This window comes from Amblyomma americanum, chromosome 5, assembly GCF_052857255.1.
Source record: "Amblyomma americanum isolate KBUSLIRL-KWMA chromosome 5, ASM5285725v1, whole genome shotgun sequence".
Taxonomy (NCBI): domain Eukaryota; kingdom Metazoa; phylum Arthropoda; class Arachnida; order Ixodida; family Ixodidae; genus Amblyomma; species Amblyomma americanum.
In genome coordinates, this window is record NC_135501.1 from 171220876 (window position 1) to 171241201 (window position 20326).

The 20326-nt window shown below is 47.3% G+C and overlaps 1 protein-coding gene across 1 annotated transcript; it reads left to right on the forward strand.

Annotated features, from left to right (window-relative positions):
• Window positions 1-1265: 1265 nt before the first annotated feature.
• On the forward strand, window positions 1266-19178 carry LOC144134334 (uncharacterized). The gene is made up of 6 exons (XM_077667271.1): window positions 1266-1360; window positions 4455-4558; window positions 8931-9077; window positions 12082-12900; window positions 14032-14160; window positions 19111-19178. Exons 1-6 carry the CDS (start codon window positions 1266-1268, stop codon window positions 19176-19178), a joined length of 1362 nt encoding a protein of 453 aa, XP_077523397.1.
• The last annotated feature ends 1148 nt before the right edge of the window (window positions 19179-20326 follow it).

The following is a 20326-nucleotide window of genomic DNA, read 5'->3' on the forward strand; positions in this document are numbered from 1 at the left end:
AACTCGCTGATAGGGAAACGCCAGCCAAGGAAAGTTTGAGCAGAACATTTTCTTATTGGTGATCACTGTTCTTTTTCGGGTTTCATGCATTTCAGTACCTCGTTGATGAGCATTTGCATTTCGCGTATTACATTAGTTTCTGTGACTAGAGTTCTCTTAGCAGCTTCTGCACCGTTGTAACTGGTTCAGCAGCTCTGCACCTATTGGATACGGATATGTACAATCAATTATCTGGGTGTGAACAGATGTAGGAGGACACACCTCAGTAGACATGGGATGTCATCCTACATATTAAAAACCCGGGGGGTGGGGGAGCGGGGTTCTAACTACATTATATTTTAAATGCTGACCTGGATGCTGCACTTTCAGCTCCAGAGATTTCGTTTATACTTGCGGTTCACTGTCGTCAGCTATGCAGAGAACTAAACTTTATTCACACAGTACTTGTTCTGGATACTTTGTTATCTTGCACGTTTCGTATTACGGATGAGTCACTTTATGGGCAGTTTGGTTCAGTTTCTGAGCGTCTAATAACTAGACACATTGAATGAGCCGTCCGGATCAAAAAACATTAGCAGGTAATTATCACTAGGCTAAGGTTAGGCCTAAGTGTGACGAGTGTCGGCCACGCTCGATAATGCATCCTATCTATCTATGTACAATGATAGGCGTTTGTTCGTGCGATCCACGATAATATTACGCGCAGCCCGAACATACGCAGCGCTTCTAATGCATCCCCTTTTCAGGAATGGTTTTGATATTACGCGCGGAATTTTTTCAACTGCGGGAAGTGGGATGCGGAAAGACGAAGTCGGTAATTTTGTAAACGGTGAGCCGTTTTCTATGCTGAAGCGAGGGCACGTTCAGCGCACGGTTAGGACGAAATAAATTTGTAGATGTTTGGAACTGAACACAGCACTCAAGTGCCTGTCTGGTTTCTTTTCACACACATATTTTATTCCTTGCTTTCCAGTGATGGAATTATACGAAGAATCCAGTAAGTATTATTGCACCAAACACGAAAATTTCTATTCTCTGTAACCGATTATTTAAATGCCGACTAACCACTCTTACACCACAAAACGGGAAAGTCGAAAGTACACGAAATTTGGTCGCGATGACACGGATTTTATTCCTCTTTCCCGGCTCGAGTCTATGTAAAGCTTAATCATACGGTGGGAGTGGGAGACCTAAGAAGCGAAATATTTAACACACCAAACAAAGGAACTCCACAAGGATCGGTGATCTCACCGGTCCTGTTCAACATGGCAATGATCGGCCTCGCACTCAAGCTGAGCAAGATCGAAGGTATCCAGCATGCCATGTATGCGGATGACGTCACTGTCTGGGTCAACCAAGGGTCACTTGGCCGAAAAGAAGAACTATTGCAGAAAGCATCAACATGCGTGGAGGAATACGTCAGGGCTTGAGGACTCGCGTGCTCAACCGAGAAATCGGAAATTCTGCGGGTCGGAAAGAAGCCAACGCCGGAAGAATTGACAGTCGTTTGGAAGGACAGACCATTCCAGAACGAAACATGATAAGAATACTGGGTATGTGGATCCAAGTATGCAATAGATGCCGCCACACACTCAGTCTCCTAAAACAATCAACACAGCAAGTCAGCAGAATGATCACGCGAGTCTCACAGAAAAGGCACGGGATGAAGGAGGGAGGTACAGTAAAGCTGATTAAAAGCCTCGTAATCAGCCGGATCACCTAAGCCTCGTAATCAGCCGGATCACCTATTCCCTGCCGTATCACCACATGACAAAGAATGAGAAGGAACAAGCGGACACGCTTATAAGGAAAGCCTTCAAAACAGCGCTAAACCAAACAAGAAATACATCAAATGAAAAACTCTTGATGCTGGGCATCCACAATACCTTCTAAGAGCTACGAGAGGCGCATGCTGTATCGGAACTAACCAGACTCCAGCAGACGACCACTGGCCGTGCGCTCCTCTGCAGTTTAGGGTATAGCAGTAAAGAAACAGAAGGCAGAGTAGCAAACATACCAGACGAAGTCAGACATACCATCAGAGTCTGCCCCTTACCGAGAAACATGGACCCAAACATGCACGGGGCTAGACGAGCCGCTAGGGCAGAGTACGTAGAAAAACACTTAGCTACCAAAGAAAACGCGGTATACACGGATGCAGGCCTGTATCCGTGGAACAGGGACACCAAAGAACATAGTTACATCAGTGGTCGTCAACCAGAGCCTAGAGGCGGTCACGTGTGTAACAACCAAAAAGTGTTCGGTAACCGAGGGGGAAGAAGTTGCCGTAGCTCTGGGAGTAGCTGAAGGGAACCGACTAAATAAATCACTCACGATTCTGACGGACTCGAAAGCCGTGTGTAGAAGCTTCACGGCGGGAAGAATATACAAGGGAGCACTGCATATCATCCTCCAGGCAGGGGCTCCCAATATATCATTACAACACAAAATTTTCTGGATACCGGGACACACCGGAGTGGAAGGGAACCTGAGGGCAGACAGTCTAGCTCGCGAGATGACCCACCGAGCAGACACAATGGAGTCACAGGAACATACCACAACCGTAGAACCCACATATGCAGAAATACTAAATTACCACAGAGGAAGGAGACTGACGTATCTTCCACCACACCCGTTGCTGACACAGCACGAGGCAGTGGGATGGCGAAGATTACAAGCAGGTAGGTACCTTTACAAACCTACACACACTACATAAGATGTATCAAGGACAATACAATGACAAATGCACGTGGTGCGGGGCAACCCCCACTCTATATCATATTACAAGGGAATGTAGACACAACTATGCATTCCATAAACTAGAAAAGCCCAGTGCGGAACAGTGGGAGGGCCTGCTCACCTGCAGCGAGCTGGCGGTCCAGAGAGAACTCGTGCGGCACGCAAGCGAGGTGGCAAAGCTCAGCGGGGCCCTGGAATGAGGGCACCGACCATTGGAACTCGGAAGATGAAGACGTCCGGAATCCGCTAAACCCAAAGAAACGAAAATAAAGTTTTATTCATTCATTCATTCATCATACGCCAGCACTCCGTTATCCCGACTCCCAAACTGTGCCACATTATATAGTTGAACAATTCCTTCGTGTAAGAGGCACTCGGTTGTATGGAATTGGAAAACTCGCTTTTTCTTTTTGCATTTCAGCCATAAAAGAACTGTAAGTATTTTCTGAGCTGCGAGATATCACTTACGCGGGAAACCGCACAGGCAGTGAGCCTGTAACCTGCCGCGGTGGCTCAGTGGTTAGCGCGCTCGGCTACTGATGCGGAGTTCCCGGGTTCGACCTCGACCGCGGCGGCTGCGTTTTATGGAGGCTAAACGCCAAGGCGCCCGTGTGCTGTGCGATTTCAGTGCACATTAAAAATCCCCTGGTGGTCGAAATTATTCCGGAGCCCTCCACTACGGCACCTCTTCCTTCCTTCCTTCTTAAACTCCCTCCTTTATTCCTTCCCTTACGGCGCGGTTCAGGTGTCCAACGATATATGAGACAGATACTGCGTCATTTCCTTCCCCCAAAAACCAATTATTATTATTAAGTGAGCCTGTGTGTGGTCACCACTTACCGGCTTGCAATACTTCTCAGTGCCAGGCGGGCTACCGGTGGCGTTACGGAGCACACAATGGTCCTACACAGCAATACTTCCAGCCGGGCGGCAGTGGCCCATAGTGATGGCGTTTCGTGAGCCTAACGCTCGTGACTGTGGGCAACTAGCGCAACCATCCTCGTTTGCCCATTGCCGGATTAAGTGCACTGTATATGCGGACCCCATTTATATTAAAAAGTAACCTGATCTGCCATTACATTAAGCACTTGCGTACGTAGTGCTGCTCTCCGCCACCCTCGGCAAAGCTTCCTGTTTAGTATCTCTTGGCATCCACTTACGTTACCAAACCGTCGGATATATTTTCACCGCAATGCATACCACACTTAAGTCTATTAGAACCACTTGGTTTATGGTAACATATCGCTAATTCAAGTTCCGTAATACACGCCTATGTGTCTGTTCAGGCTACTACATCCGTAATACTTTCTAAAGCTCGTTGCGTTGTGGTCGCAATTCCAAGCTTTTCGAACGGCTGACTGCAATAGAGAGTAGCTGTCACTTGAATTTCGAAGGATATCGCTAAGTTAATGAGAGTGCCCTCAAAGTTCTTGCTGAATGCACTTGAACTCCTTCCCTACTAATGTATTTTATTCGTAGTTACTGTCTGCCGTTCTTCGTACTTACTGCCTGCCAGCAGAGTCATTGACTGACGCATACAGAAGGAAAAACACGCAAATTCCAACAGCTGGGTGTCGGTACTAGCAGCGCAGTGGCTATTACATTATGGCCTGGCACTTGTCCATAATTTTTTGCGCCGCACTCTTCAGCACTGGTGCCTCCCATAAAGCTCCGTGGCGCACACCTCACGTGAAATTTGGGAACGAATCCTGCAGGGAGAACGACGACAGGGGTACAATCGCGGCCGCCGTCTTCTGCCTGCTGCTCCTGGCACTCACGGGGCTCTCCACATTCTTCGTGGTTGAATCAATAAGCAAAGGTGAGAATCACTTCGAGAACCTTTGAAATAGAAATGGCTGTGGTTCAGCTCTGGTTAAACCTTTAGTGACGCGATAGCTACAGCTGGCCGAGGGGAACTCGCTGAGTCGAATTGCAAAGTGAGTCTTTCGCCGCTGCGTTTCACTGGGCGTTCCTCCTTCATCCTCATTCCTCGACGTGATTCACTCTCTCCCTCTCTCTACTCCCAATCCTCCCACTCGGTTTCGCCGCCACTGACGAGACGGGCGGCGTCTGCTCCGCCTTCGGCGCAGAGGCGAGGCGCGCACACCAGCTGCGGGCTATGACGTCACTCCGCGCATGCTCACAGCTGGCGGACCGGTGGTGCCACGGCTCAGCGCGCAGCCACGCTGAACTCACGAAGTGGCTGGCGTAGTGCAGCTATCGCTACAAAAAGATTGACAGAACGTCATAGAAAGGGACGTACTCTACCATGTGGATATACTGCTGGCGTGAAGAAATCTACGGCGATAGCCATTGTTGGCGACGGGACTCAGAGGGATTGTGTGCTCGCGTCACTACGTCCAGGAGTTGGTAAAGGGAGGGACGTGCATATATTTTTGGGAGACGTAAAGGCGCAGCAATTTCCTAACATTCTGTGGTTATATTAACCTCGCCGGAAGAGAACGAATGAAGGAAGGAGGAAAGGCAGGTCGAAATAAAGAGGCACCACCCAATCAAATTCCGCAGTACTTTTCACATTGTCGTCTCCTTTAATGTGCAGTCCCTATCAGAGAACTGAATAAATGAGATTGCTAATACCAAAATCTTTTAGTTATTTAATGGACGCAGAACTTCGCCGCTAGTTTGATACGGGGAAAAAGCTCCCACTTGGCCGCCACTGGCTGTCAAAAGGCATAGTGGCGGCTCTAAGTTGGGCGTTTTTTGGACCTTTGTTGCACAAGTCGCAGTTGAGAGCTTTAATTATGTATTTACTTTCATATTACTTACAAATTATGTTTGTTGAACCTTTATTTTTGTATTAAATAGGCTCAAGATCAAAACTTGAAAGAAATAATTTTGTGAAATGCAGAAGGATACTGTATATGTGCTGAAATATATTGCTCGAGTTGTTATGACTTTCTAACAAGTTTTTACGACTTTCATTTGCACATTGTACACCACCTCACTATTATCAACTCAAAGTCTAACTCAAAAATCCAGCGTCACGCTAAAATGTTGCCTCCGAACAGTTTATAGCGGCTCTTCCAGTTGTGCATTTCTTATGGATGTGAAAGACGTTTTCTGGAAAAACAGGGCAAAATTGAAGCTGGTGTCAGAAATTAAGCCGCAGGGGAAATTTTTGCTCTAGGCAGTCTAGGCATGACCGATACTGTGTGCAACCTGTATGCAAACACTTGCATATCTCTATTCCGTCCTGGAGTGCAAATGTCGCCAATGTTAAGCGTGCACGCCCAGGTTTTCGTCTTTTAGCGGGGACATTTTCGAAGGTATGTGTGGCTAAATCTGATCTCATTCATTGGATTAGAAAGCAGTATCGAGTAACATAAGCTCTTGAGCCCACCATTTTCGCGCTCTCTACAGCACAATGGGCGTCCCAGGACTGCTCCAAAGTGACTCATCCAACTGACTTGAAAGGTCCAACCTTCTATTTAACATAATGAGTGGTCTAGCTGGGAAGTGTACGTAGTCACTAACATAATTACATTTAACTAACTATCGCAATAAATTTCAGCACGCCACGAACAGAAATACGAATATCTCGAAGTGCACAGAGATATTTATAGGAGCACGTGCACGTTATAAAAAAAAACCTTCGGGCCCGGCCTCACTGCATTGTCCCTAAGTCACAATGTGACTACAGGTGTACTGCATCGCAGTCACTTCCTTTCAAGGTGAAACTGTGGTAATGATATTACGTTTATATCGTTTGCGTTCTATTTGCCTGGTACATATTGCGTACGTCGTCATAGAATGTGTATGTGAAAAGGATACAGTAGCACCAACAACATTTATTTCAACAGCCGGATGTTTATATGCCACTGTCCTTTCATTATGGTCTTCGTTGGCTAACTTTTTTTCTGGCGTTGGACGCGGGATTTTGCGCTCCTCGAACATTTTGCATGTGCACAAATGCGCCGAATGGTTTTTGAAGGAGATCCGAGCACATTGTCTAAAATTTGCTCCCATTACTCCTTTCTGGTGAATGTTGCTTTGTATGTGCTGTGCTGTGCCCTGCATAAGATCGAGGCACCATGCGCAACATAGGTGTGTCGGAGAGGCTTGTGCACAAGATTAGCACAGTATCCACTGCCTAATGAAGAAATGATACCTTGAAAAGATATTTTGCACGTTTTCGTTATTTCATCAGCCGAGGCCTCGCTTACGGGTCGAAAAATATGCTAGGAGGCCGTCGAATACCCTATGTGTAACGCCTTGCTCAAGCTTTAGTTCTCTCCAGCTTCGACTTGACAATGTCTCATGGAAGAAAAATTTCACTCACTTCCATGTGTTTTTCAAAGAAACAAACATGCAGTGAAGTTAAAGAAAAACCGCCATTTTCGTGCCGCGATGTCCCCCATTCAACACTTGCCCCGTTGAGTGTCATGAGCCAAGACGACGCATGCATCGCGGCACTCACAAAACGTTCATAAGCCACAACACGTGCAATAACGGTGAAAACTACAGCCAGTCTGCCAGGATATGAAACAATGATTCGGTGACCCGCTTCCGTGCAGTCTTCTGAGTGCCCTCAGGTGGATCATAGCACCGCCGTCACCTGTAGCAGCATACAAAGCTCTCCCATAGAGTTAAGGCCAAACTTCCTTGCCAGTAAAGTATATAAAGACTGTGCTACGTGTCATCACGCCGCACAGCAAAAGAGCGCGCTTTGAACATCATCTGTATCAAAACGCAGCCACTGCGGCCGGTCTTCATGTGCGTCGAAATCCTTACGGGATGCTGCCAGCGCCGTAGGGAGAAGGCGGAAAAAAGCTAGCATTTCTTTCCGCGTTCGCAAGCTCGAGCAGCAATCAGGTGGTAGGAAGTTGAGATACCACCCCAAGTCCTTTTCAGCACGCGAACTCGGTAGAAAAAGCTACCATTGCGGAATGCGTTACGATTTCACATGTATGACTCTCAAACATGAAGACCGTCGAATAAATCTCTGTTGGAGTTCCGAAAGGTTCTTCGTATTGTCTCCTGTATACACTTATAGAAACACCTAATATACTATCCGCCTGTTTCGTGTATTGGGCGGCAAATAATATTCAAATGGCTTTTAAAGGTGCATTAGGGAGCGCGCAGCAGGCCATGCAGGTTCGCGGTTGTCGTCGCTCTTACCTTTCAGGATACGATCAAGAACCGGGTATAAGTTTTCTTTCCGTAAACGCACTCCATTCCTGATAACAGTCGTGAGTGAAGACTCCTTTTCATTGGCACGTCGGCGTGTTTCTGCGACGCTCGCTTCAAAATGGAAAGCCAAGAGGCTGATGGACCAACATTTGTCTATACGACCATTCCGATTGTTTGAAAGGCCACCGGGGATGGAGCCGTTGTGGCCTGCTTTGAAAGATTGGCGCCGGAAGTGCCATTAAATTATAACCCAGCAGATGTAACGGATCAACCAGCGTCCTTGTTCTGAAAGATAGGTCCTGGAATATGCAAGTCATTCTTGTTTTATGACTTTATTCCTTCTTTGTCTAAACCACTTGGGTTGCCTGTGTGCTATCCTGTTGTTAAGCTTCAAATTTGAATCCGTGAAATTGTGTTTGTATACCGTATGTTTTTGTCCACTCCTGTAAAATACCAAAAAAAGGATTGACAGTATTCCGAAATAACTAAATAAGTAAATATGACCATACATCACTGTCAAGTATATGTGATGCATCAGTGTTTTTGCATAAACAAAAAGAGACAAGTTGCATTGTCGTGGAGGTAGACGTCTTTAACAGCGCCAAGTTAATGTTACATGCTCTTCAAGCGCGCTATTGTGTAATAAAAAGGGCGTTCGCGTGATTTGGAACATACCGTCTTTGTCAAAAGTAATCAGGTAACGCGGTTTTCTACCATGCCCTAGAGCAGACCCCTTATAGAATCCTTGAAGTCCACAAGATCTGCTGGAGTTAGGACAACGGTTCTCCTTACTTTAAACAAATTCTGTGCTTAAGGGCTGCCATTCGCGCTAATCTACAATGCTAAGAAACAAACATGGTTGCTTGGTTACTTTGGCAATGAATGTACACCAAGAACTTTTTGAAGGACGCAGCCACAACCAAGAAGCATAGAAGGACGCAACCGGCGATCAGTGAGGCCGTTTCGTGATGTATCTACGCTTGTATATCTCGCCACTAATGTTTTCGGGTCGCATCTCACCATTGCGGGGTACGACGCAGATGAGGACGTCAGTGAAAGCAGTGACGTGGACGGCGATGGCTCGAAAGGGGACAAGAGCCAGTCTAGTCATCTGCCAGACATCGTAGTACGCACTTCAGCCCCTTCTCTCGCAGTGCCGCCACGTTCCGTTCGTCCGCAGACGTCTGGTGAGTGAGTTGTTTTACTTTAGCCAGCCTGTTGCCATAATTAATAGAAAAAGTCCTCACCTGCTTGTAGAGCGGGCGCTGAGTAGAAAACAGTGCGAGTGCGGGGTGAGGCCAAGGAGGGACAAGACCAGCAGCTGAATTCACGTGACCAAATATACATTGCAGTTCAAGCCCAGTATATAGTGTTGCCAAGCCATGTTAATATTGCGGATGAAGTTTATTTTTCTTCACTTGACCGCATATGAACGCTTTGAAGGGCGCCGTCATCAAAGCCGAGCTGCTTCGGTGACACCCTTGTAGTATTCCAGTAATGAAGACGACGCGAGGCAAGCTGCTGCTTTCCACTGTGAGAACGTGTTGTTTCACAAGCTTACAGCGCAAGTGAATGGTTTGTGCTGAGTGACACTATTAAATGGCAGAAGTTCAAGGAAATGTATGAAATTCCTCACATATATCTGCTTTGCAAGGAGCACGCGGACGAAAGTTCTGTTGCGGCCTTCACTTGGTGAAAATTCCCGGCAGAAAACTTGCATTAACCATCCACGAATCAGAAGAGGACGGCTCCCCACTTATGTTGAAAGCATCTTAAATCAGTCGGGATTGCGCTACAGGTGTTATTTAGTGAAAATAATGACTTCTAACCAAACCGATCGAAGAGCACGAAGTAGGAGAAGAGTTGGTTTTTACCTCGCAGCATACCCATCAACGAAGAAATGAAGGTAGTCGGGTGGCTTTTGAAAACCGTCTAAAATTTTACGACCTGAATGGACCTTCCGCAGTTTGCTGTAGGTATAAGGCGGCATGAATTCAAGCATTGTCTTTTCCTTCGGAGAAAGGAGCCGGACGCAGTGGCGTTCCATTCGCTGTCAAAGAAAGTCGCGTTCAAGTCAGCCGAGGTTACGTTAGAACTTGTTGTATATGAGTCTATATCTTGTTAAGAAGCGCAAAATCGACCTATAATGACATGATATTTTTAACATGCTAGTTACTCTTGTTGCTAAAATAAAAAATAGTCACTGTCGATGTAACCCATTTTGAAGTGTAAAGCGCACGTCAATGTGAGCACAAACCGTTGAAATGTTGGTTTCAATTAAGGAGGCCGAGAGACATACACACGCATACAAAGGGGCCAGAAGAAGTAATTGTGGAGGTTTCGGGTAGGTTACGTTTTCAACCGGAGTTTGATGGTAAACCTCTACCAGGCCTTTCTTAGAGAAAATGATATCAACGTGCAGCGCAGCCGTGAAGTTTCCGACGTCAGGAAGCGCATAAAGGTTCTTGGCGGTCACATTGTTTAGGGTGTGGTAATTATCTTGGCGAGAGTCATCCATTAGGAAATGCCAAAATGCGATATTTAGCGGAGAGGCTTACGGGTTCGACTATCAAACTATGTCGTGTTCATTTATATGCTTGAACTGGTTGCGGACGCCCTTAAGTCTGTCCGAAACAAGGTGAAAATCTTGAGCATATATAGGCGGACTGATTAGCGCGACGTTAAGCGTGAGCTTAGTGTCTCCTATAGGCTGGATGGTTGATATTGAAGCAAGGAAAGGTACACCTCTAGGCGGTTGTGGCAAACGCCTACTGTAGTGTTCTGGTGAATCTAGCGAACGCCTCTCAAGGCACGGTTCTTGTGCGCTGAGGTTGCTTGTCGCATCGACGAGATCACTGCAGTGCACATCTGCCAGCAGTTTGTAGGAGCGCCGGAAACCAGCCCAAAGATTTGATAGGCGACATCTGAAACGAGAGAGACCGGTAGAAAAACACGAGGCCATGACCAAGACAAATGTGGGGAATGAGTTAAGCACATTGCTCTTAGTGATATGTTGGCAGCTTAAAATGTTTGTCCCTGAATGGCGACAGGGTTGTAACACAGTACCGCATGTATTTGGCGCTTAGTTCGGTCTTATTATCATAACGTAACGAGAGCCGGTAGCTTTCTGGGAAGAAAACAAAGTGGTCGGTCACGGCGCTGACACCCCTCGGCACATTTATGAATACGGCTCGACGTTTCGGGGAAGGGACGCGCATACCGACTCGCGTCCTCACTGAAGGTGTGGTGGTACGATAACTCGCCGGCAGTTAGGTTAGCGGAGGAGCACTTCGTCTCGGTGTCGTCTGGCGATGGGCTGTTGAGCTCGAGTAGTGTGATGACAACTGCTGCGAAATCTGGTAATTTCGTCACTGAATATGGCGCGGAGAAACTGTAGATCTGACCGGGAAGGATCAGATGACAGGAGGGTGGGAGGCCGAGAGTGCGCGCCTAGTATGAGCGTTGGACATGTTACGTCCTTGGCCGAATCCGCACGCTCGGTGAGCTTAGACAGCCGCAAGTACACAGCGGGCAGGCGATGTCAGAGCACAACGACAAACACTAAGAGCAACCCTTTGCTCATATTTGCAGCTTTTCATTCGTGACCTGCAGGAGCAGCTGCAGCAATGACGGAGGTTTCCAGTCCGCTTCTTTATCATAAATAAGCTGCGAAGAAGTCTTCCTCTGCCTCCACTGTTTTCTTGATCAGCTCAGCAGCCAATGGGTCATAGAGGGCCATGCTAGTGGCGCTGAGATGAAGTCGCGCACAACGCCGGCTTTCTCTGGACCTAGGGACGCACCAATGTACTAAGCGAGTGCCTTTCTGATCATGTAACAAGTTCGAATGGCGTGTAATACCAGCGTGAGGCGGGAGCACACCTCACTCCCACCTTCCTGTTGGCTGATTTAGGTTGGCGCTGCTGCGCTCTATCATTGCTCTATATGTGAACCTGAAAGATAGCAGAGTGCTTATGGCGGTGAAGTTTCTTCACGTAGCCATTGTTTTCAGATTCCTGCCTTTGGTGGAAGCGGATGATCACAAAAGATGCCGAATACGCGATTGTTGGAAATGTAGTGAACGAGTTTAGTAATGTTCATCGAGCTAGAGCAATGTCAAACGTGCTGTGCGCATGTCTGGGGTGGCAATTATGCAACATACTATCACCTACCGCATGGCCGTCTCATTCGCAGTGCCTGGGACTTCTACGGCGACTACCGGCACGGCCAGCTGGACGAATACCTTGTCGAGTAACCGCACTACACCAACACATTTCTCGACGACACCAAGCACACACTCGATGACTACTCAGGAGACTACCCTTACCATCACCTCAACGACGGCCCGAACCTCCTTCTCAAGGACCCCCCTGGCGACCACTCGGATGACCATCCCTACGGATACCCGGACGAACACTCGGGTAACTACCCGCACAACTCAAACCACGATGTCTACAACTAGCCAAACCACGACACCAACAACAACATCGACGACTACTCGACCGGCTACACGAAGCATCACCTCAACAGTACACCAGACCACCACCTCAACGAACTCCCAGACGCCCATTCAGACAACAACCTGGACAACATTAGGATTAACCACCCACAGAACTACACCAACGACCACCTCGACAACTGCTCGGCCAACCACTCAAACCATCACCTCAGCAGCCACCCAAACTCCCACTTCAACGACTCTTCGGATGACCACCCTTTTAACTAATCGCACGACTACACCAAAGAGAAGAACGGCAAATACGCGAACGACGACACCAGCGGCAACCTCTACGACTACTGGGTCGACACATGGAATCATCACCTCAGCCCCCACCCGAACCACCACTTCAGCGATCCCCCGGTCGACTACTTTGATGACCACCCGGCCGAGTACCCTGATGACCAGCAGGATAACTATTCCCATGACCACAGATATCACAACCCGCCCGCCGACCCGAACGACTACGCCAAACACGACCACCCAAATCACGACGTCAGCTAATCCACTCTCAGGTAAGCATATGCGTGTTGTGGGAACAACGTCTGTCGAAAATTAAAACACTCAAAATACGTCAGGAGAGCCGCACGAGTTTCACTATATTTCTTGGATTAGATAGTTTCTTTTTAGAAAAACAACATATAGATGCATGCAAGAAGGCAGTAAAGACTTCACGAAGCAACTTGTTAGAGAAGGTTTTTGACCGAAGCCCTTCTGAGGTGGTTCCCGAAAGTCCCGAAGTGGCGCTTGGTCTTTATAGTGGGACAGAAAGGCGCGCTTCGACGAAGATGTGTTGGAAGTTTTAAGCTCAAGCGCGGTCATTCGTACCCTGCTCTTCTATGAGGCATGGGAAAATAATGTACAGACTCAGTAGTTAGAAATATGTGCAAAATCAAAAAAACTGACATTTTATTTTAAACAGTAATCTCTTTTTCGAAAAAGAAAACAACTCTTAGCACAACGAGCAAATTAGCAACGGGGAAAGGCAGTAAACCTTACCCTAGGGAAACTATACTCGCAGATCTGTAGCAAGAACTACATTAAGTAGTATTTTTTTTTTCATTCTATATGAGTGACATATCTCAATGAATAAGAAGAGCTCTGAAATTTGAAGTTGGTGACGTATTTTTGAGAGAAGAGAGAAGTGTGAAAACATAATAATAAAGGAATGCGTACCATTCGATTGCAAATCGTCAACTTTTTTTTAATTGTAACTTCTCAGCATTATTTGCTCCTGTTTCTCTTTTGTCGATTTCAGTTTATAACGACTGCATTATATTTTGCTAGTAATCATTCTAAATCCTCACCCCGTGCTTAATTTTTCGCATTGTCAGCCTTTCGGGATCCCTGCATAAAACTTTGTTTCCGGATTTTGCATGTTTGTTCTACATTACAAGATTTTTTTTCTGACCTCTCGACAAAATCACCTTATTACACAAGGACTCAGTGTTGTCCTCTTACCTTTCTATCGCCCATCGTTGGTAATTGCTGTCTTTGGGCTATAAATATGCATCGTCGTCGCCATCATGAACAAACCCTTTGCTTATTGCTATGATAGTCGTGAGCATGCATGCCTTTCATGGCATGACCCTTTGAATCCGACCTTCACCAGGTATTCGCACTTTAACCTTCGACGCTTCTTGTAGGTGGATCCACCTCGTCATTTGGGCCGGTTACCGCGCCAACTCATGCAACGGTCATTACTCCCGGCGAAAGTGGTGGCGACGTTCCTCCGCCACCAATAGGGCCGGAGTCCTTTCGTCCACAGCTGTCCGGTGAGTGAGGACAGTATTAACGCGATAGGCTTAGAACTGACGTTCGTCAAAGACACCGAATGCAAAACAAGATTCCTCTATTGACCAAACCAGGCTCAAAAATGCTACATTTGTCAACGGGCTCGTAACGCCACCACCACATGACCTGACGCGAGCACCCCACAACGATCACAGAGTACTAGAGTAATGACGTCACTACAGAATTTCTCATTGGTCTACCGTGTCGTGACCTAATTCCGCCAAAAAACGCAGTGTCTCTGAACAAAAAAAAATATAGTTGGAAGCACTTTGCTATCTCTTAACTGCGGGAAGCAGAAAGCGTTTGCGACTCATTGCACTGATTTGAATTTGCCGCGCTTGAATTGATTTTACGGCAGAGGAGAAGAGCAGCTGGCGTGAGCATGGCGCCACGTGACCTAGGTCACGGGCTGCTTTTCTGCCTGCAAAGCAAGCGTTTGTGCGTTGGAGATGTACAGAAGGAAAGACGAATGTCAAGAAAGACCAAACTGTGCGTTCCGCAGCTCTCAAAGCCGCTGTGACCAGAAAGGCAAAAAATGATATTAAGTCCTATAACATAAAACTGCACAGGCTTACATCCGGACCGTTTGTAACCAAACGTTCAGCCCGAAAAACGTGTTCTAGACAAACGTTTTACCCTCTGTACCAACACCGCAGACGACATATTGCATTCCTAACCATCTGCTATGGTCTGCGGGAGAAGCCGTAAAGCCGTCGCTTGTTTTTCCGACGACTACGCCGCCATTTCAACTGCTAGCACAAAGACAGGTTTTATACTTTACAAGAAAGCATTTTGTTTCAAACTCGTCGAATTCACAAGGAGCTTAACATTAAACCACCTTTTTTTTTGATGAAGTCGAGAGTGTGACGGAATCCCGTCTGGCCGGGGGGATACATTTCAAAACAAAGAGACGCCGACCAGTAAAACAAAAAAATTGTATTGACGTTTCGGCGCCCAGAACGGGGGCCTTGTTCACAATGGAAACACACCAAGAGGGTTCGTCTTTTTAAAAGCTATAGTAATCGCCGTAAAGATCGCGCGTAAATCGGGTTAAGATTGCCCTCGTTACGATTAAGCGTGTGAGCCGTTGTCTGTATCACCAGGGACTCGAGATGAAGCCGTGATGTTGTCAGTTTCTCTTTTTCGATGATTCTTGCTTTTTCCCAATCTATTCTGTGATTTGCCGTCACCGCGTGCTCTGCCAAGGCGTTATTGCGGGTATCTTCTTTCTGCACATCACGAGCATGTTGCTGTAGGCGCTTCTTGTAACTTCTTGTAAGTTACAAGAAGCGCCTACAGCAACTTCTTGTAAGTTACAAGAAGCGCCTACAGCAACATGCTCGTGATGTGCAGAAAGAAGATACCCGCAATAACGCCTTGGCAGAGCACGCGGTGACGGCAAATCACAGAATAGATTGGGAAAAAGCAAGAATCATCGAAAAAGAGAAACTGACAACATCACGGCTTCATCTCGAGTCCCTGGTGATACAGACAACGGCTCACACGCTTAATCGTAACGAGGGCAATCTTAACCCGATTTACGCGCGATCTTTACGGCGATTACTATAGCTTTTAAAAAGACGAACCCTGTTGGTGTGTTTCCATTGTGAACAAGGCCCCCGTTCTGGGCGCCGAAACGTCAATACAATTTTTTCGTTTTACTGGTCGGCGTCTCTTTGTTTTGAAACCTTTTTTTTTCAGCCGTAAGTTTTGGATGCACATCCACGAACCGTACTACAGGCTTAGTACGGCTTCGATATATGTGCTGAACTTCAAAAATTAAGGGAGGTGGGCAAAACCAATCCGGAGGAAGCCCAGCATAAAGCGAACTCTTTGTCGTTTCTTTCCTACGCTTTGTCGGTTCGTGAGCGCACCTTGAGCAAGAAAGCTTTATCGCCTTCCCGTTCGTCGTAACTTATCGCCTACCCCGCCACTCCGGCCACATGAATTCCAACGGTACATTGTCGAGGCTTTCCTGTTACTGGCCTTGCATTTCATTAGTTGAAAAATTGAGGCAGTCCAAGTTCACTAGTGGGAAAGGAAGGTCCACGCAGGTAGTGCTACTTTCGATGAGCAGTGATTCTCTTTCTCAAAGTTTTTTCTTGCTGTGAAAATAATGTTTGTCAAAGTCTTGGAGCCCGTTGTGCTTTAAGCGCGGCAAGCTGCAATTTTTATTTCTTTTTTATGCCCACCTCATTTCAAAGGCATGGCGATGCGGGTTGGGCACAATTATTCGTTTCCTTTTTTTTGTCTGCCCACAATATTTTATTTAAATGTCAAGGAGGCTGTTGCGCTTTAAATGGTGCGGTATAGGCAATATTTATTTATTTTTTATTACCCATACTAATTTATCAAAGTCATTGCAAGTTGTACTGTGTCACCTGGTTTTATGTGAAATAAACCCTTGTCGCGCGAAGTACAAATTTTACGCGACAGCGTTAAGGAGCTCGTGTCGCAGAAAAGCCAGCGTCGTCGGCGCCTTTGGCGTGAGCGAAAAATGGCGCATCTCAGTGGACACTTGAACAGCGCATTAAGGGAAAGAATTTTCCTTTTCCTTACGGCATGGTACGGGTGTCCAGCGAGAATTGTGAGACAGGCGTCCTTTCCTTTCTTTAAAAAGTTTATTTTCATTTTCCTTGCCTTACGGCGCGGTTCGGGTGTCCATCATGATATGTTTCCTTTCCTTAAATTGCCCGGCAAGGGGTCGCACTGATGGACGATGGCATTCCGTGGATTCCTTGGCAATGCTGCAACACACTGCCGCGTCCTGCTCCTAAAGGCGAAGCTTAATCGTCCGCCAATTTTTTTTTACAATATCGAGGGGCAAAAAAGAAAAACACCGTTTTTCGCTTCTAACAGGCTAAAAATTAACTGCATTTTTACATGCGAGACTTTGGGCGTCATCAGAAATCGGGCAAATATGTTTACGTGCGCTCACCAGGCGAGGCATGGCTGGATTTGTTTTGACCGTCCTCGTCCTCGCTCGATTCTGCGCAGATTTTTAACGAAGCTTCGAAGAAGACCACCTTTTGCCACCAAAAGGCGCACCTGGTGTTGGACGTCCATATGGATGACCACGTCAGCAAATGCTTCTCAAGGGCTAAGACGTCGGCCTCAATGGTTCGGAAACCTTTGCTGTCTCCGAGGCCTCACACAGCCCCGCCACTAATGACTGTGCAATCAGCACACAATGCCGTATACGGTGCTGCCCGCCCACATTGTGGTGATGGCGTGTAGGTACACATAGAGAACAGCATACGACGAAGCGCGAGTTGTGGATGTGAATCAGTACCTTTTCTTGTGACTCTTATTGCCGCTTTGTGAACTCTGTGTTTTATTGACGCTTCTGCTTTATTTGCCTGCCGTTCGCGACCCAATTTGTGTAGCCTGTTATGGCAATAACGGCGAGTGCTTGCGCGCTGTCACCGAGGTCACTGGAGGAGATAAGGCACATTTTGCTGGACAATGCACCCCGGCTAGATTTAGAGCACGCTATTAGTTCCTGTTATTTTTGTTATCATTATAATACAATGGCAAGTGCATTCACCATTCGGTGGTGCTGATTATTATGACTGGTTTTTCATAGGTTTGCTTAAAATGTGCACGTTGCAGCTGCATTTCTTGAAAGCCCCGGTGCGGAGCATAACACGTGGGCACTTAATCAGCCCACGTATCATCAGTCAGTTAAATTTCATGCTGCCCGAAAACGGGTAAGTGTGCTGTGAGAATTAAGCTACTGGCCAAGCTACGTCCTCTGCAATACAAAGACCACTCAAGCTGATACCTGTAATCAGTTTTCTTCTTTTCTATCGCCAGGCGCGATCACTCCTGCGCCACTAACATCCATTATACCATTTTCCCATCATAATCTATGCCACTCTCAGCTGTGTTTGCGTTCCGTGGTCACCTTGGAGTGTGCTTTTGGGTCGTTTTCCAGTGTCACAGGCGTGCCTCATTACCCTCGAGAAGAGAAGTGTTCGTGACCGGCCGCACTTGAAGGCCTGCCCGTGGCATCATTTTGATGAATAAAATTTGTTTGTGTTGCGAAGCGTGCAGTTTGGGCTGTGTGACATTCAAAGCGACAGAAACGCAAAAAAAGATCAATTCTATGTAAATCCGCGGCTATTCACGTAAGCGCAGCTGGACGCGCCTAGATCTGATCTCCTCCGTATAGCATTCACATCAAGCCTTCCTTTCCAACGACTCTGAAAAGCGTAGAGACTGGCCACCAGGTACCTGTGTGTAAGACTCGACTGTTGAAGTTTCTTCCAGCTACAGGGCGAGACATTAGCTTTAGCTGTTACGCACTCGACGTCTGGCACTGCATAACGCATTAAACGCTGTGGCCAACTGGAACTCACACGCGCTTCACCTGTCCACCACTATTAATACGATAGCATTAGATTTGAGCAAAACCCGCCGTCCTATGTGGCAAAATTCGTCGATTTATAGAGAGGTCACGTGACCTTTTGGCGTCATCAAGCGCTGCCCAGGTGACGCATCCTGATAGGTTTAGAGATTTGACGTGACCTTGTATCGTCATAACCTGCCCTCTGGGTTTTGAGCAGTCTAGTTTCTAGACAGAAACCTATACAGCCTTCCCGGGGGCCATCCGATTTGACGAAATTCGCTGTTTTGTTGAGAGGTTTCACGTCACAAGGTCACGTGACCCTAAAAAGTGTTGTCACTACCCGTGAGAGGCCGCTACTAACTATACTGAGCTGCTCCGTCAGGGTCCTGCGTGCCTTCTATCGCTCTATTGATCTCTTTTCGCCAAAAGGCTTGCCCGCCTCTCGATAAATCCCTTTCTTTTCTCCTCCTCCTTTTTTGCCTCTAAAATCCCGTGCCCTTAAATAAACGTCGTCATTTTGCACCGGATCCCTGCCTGTGTTGGTTCTGGCCTGGTGCTGCCGTCGGGTCGTTTGCTGCAGTGGCGACTTGCATTCACCGGACACAGTCTGTCAACAGCATTCAGGCCGAGGACCTTCGGCAGCCGTAGGCCACCACCTGCCAGAGTTTTACGAAGGAAGAGATAAGATGCAATCATACCTCTAAAAGTTAAAGGGTATTTCGGAGCGAAGCAAATAATTAACGATTCCAAGAAAAGATCTCACGGACCACACAACGGTACTTCTTCAATAAAGACTTTCGTACGTTCTAGCTTCTGTTGGCCCGGTTGCGATAAAGATAATCAGCGAGTAGCGACTAAGTGTCAGAGCTGTGTTCAATCCCTCCCAGTGCCACTTAGCCCGACACCGGTGAGCTGGCCAAACAGTCAAAAAAGATGGTCGCTGTTGCACATAGATTTTACGGGACCGATTCAAAACAAGATGGTACTCGTCGTCGTGGATTCGCACAGCAAGTTAATCGAGGCCACCTCTCGTACCACACTTGAGGCCCTTCGCATGATCTTCAGCCAGTTTGGTCTGCCACGTACTGTGGTGTCTGTCAATGGAACTCCTTTCACTGGTTGGGAATTCCGCCCATTTCTGGCGCGATACTGTGTGACACACCTTCCAACGCCACCGTAGCATCCGCAAAGTAACGGCCTAGCTGAACGGGCCGTGTGGGCGATGAAAGATGGCCTAAAGAAGTGCTCCGAAGGTGCCTTGGCCAACGCACTGGCGAGACTATTGTGCAACTATAGAAGCACTTTTATGTCCTCGTGACGCTCGCCATCCAATACCATACTCGGATACAGCTTGCGCAGGAGCCTGGATGTGTTTCCCGGCCAGGACCCAGACCGTCGACGAGTCCCAGTCACAGCCAGACGCCAGCTGGAGCTTTATTTGCCCCGGTATACGTCCTTAACTACGGCCGTGGAGAAAAATAGATTTTTGGAAAGGTCAAGCCAACAGCGGGCGCACAGGTTGTCAAAGCCGACTGATAACGGGATTCTTCATCTTCATACAAACGAGCTCCAGAGGAGAAGCACTGATTAAGCCGTTGCGACATCGCCGCACCTGCTAGCCCTGGATTCTGTGCGGACCAGCCAGCAACCAAACTGGAGGGTAACCAGGCTCCTCCTAGCAGCTGCCCCCCGAGGGTCCAGAGTTACGGCGAGGGAAAAGGATGCATAAAACTACTGAGCTGCTCCGTCAGGGTCACGTGTGCCCTCTGCCACTCTACAGATCGGATTTCGACAAA

Coding starts and splice junctions, on each gene's coding strand:
- LOC144134334 (XM_077667271.1), top strand. CDS start 1,266: ATGGCAATGATCGGCCTCGCACTCAAGCTGAGCAAGATCGAAGGTATC. Junction 4,559..8,930: donor GGTTGAATCAATAAGCAAAG/GTGAGAATCACT, acceptor GGTACGACGCAG/ATGAGGACGTCAGTGAAAGC. Junction 9,078..12,081: donor CGTTCGTCCGCAGACGTCTG/GTGAGTGAGTTG, acceptor TCTCATTCGCAG/TGCCTGGGACTTCTACGGCG.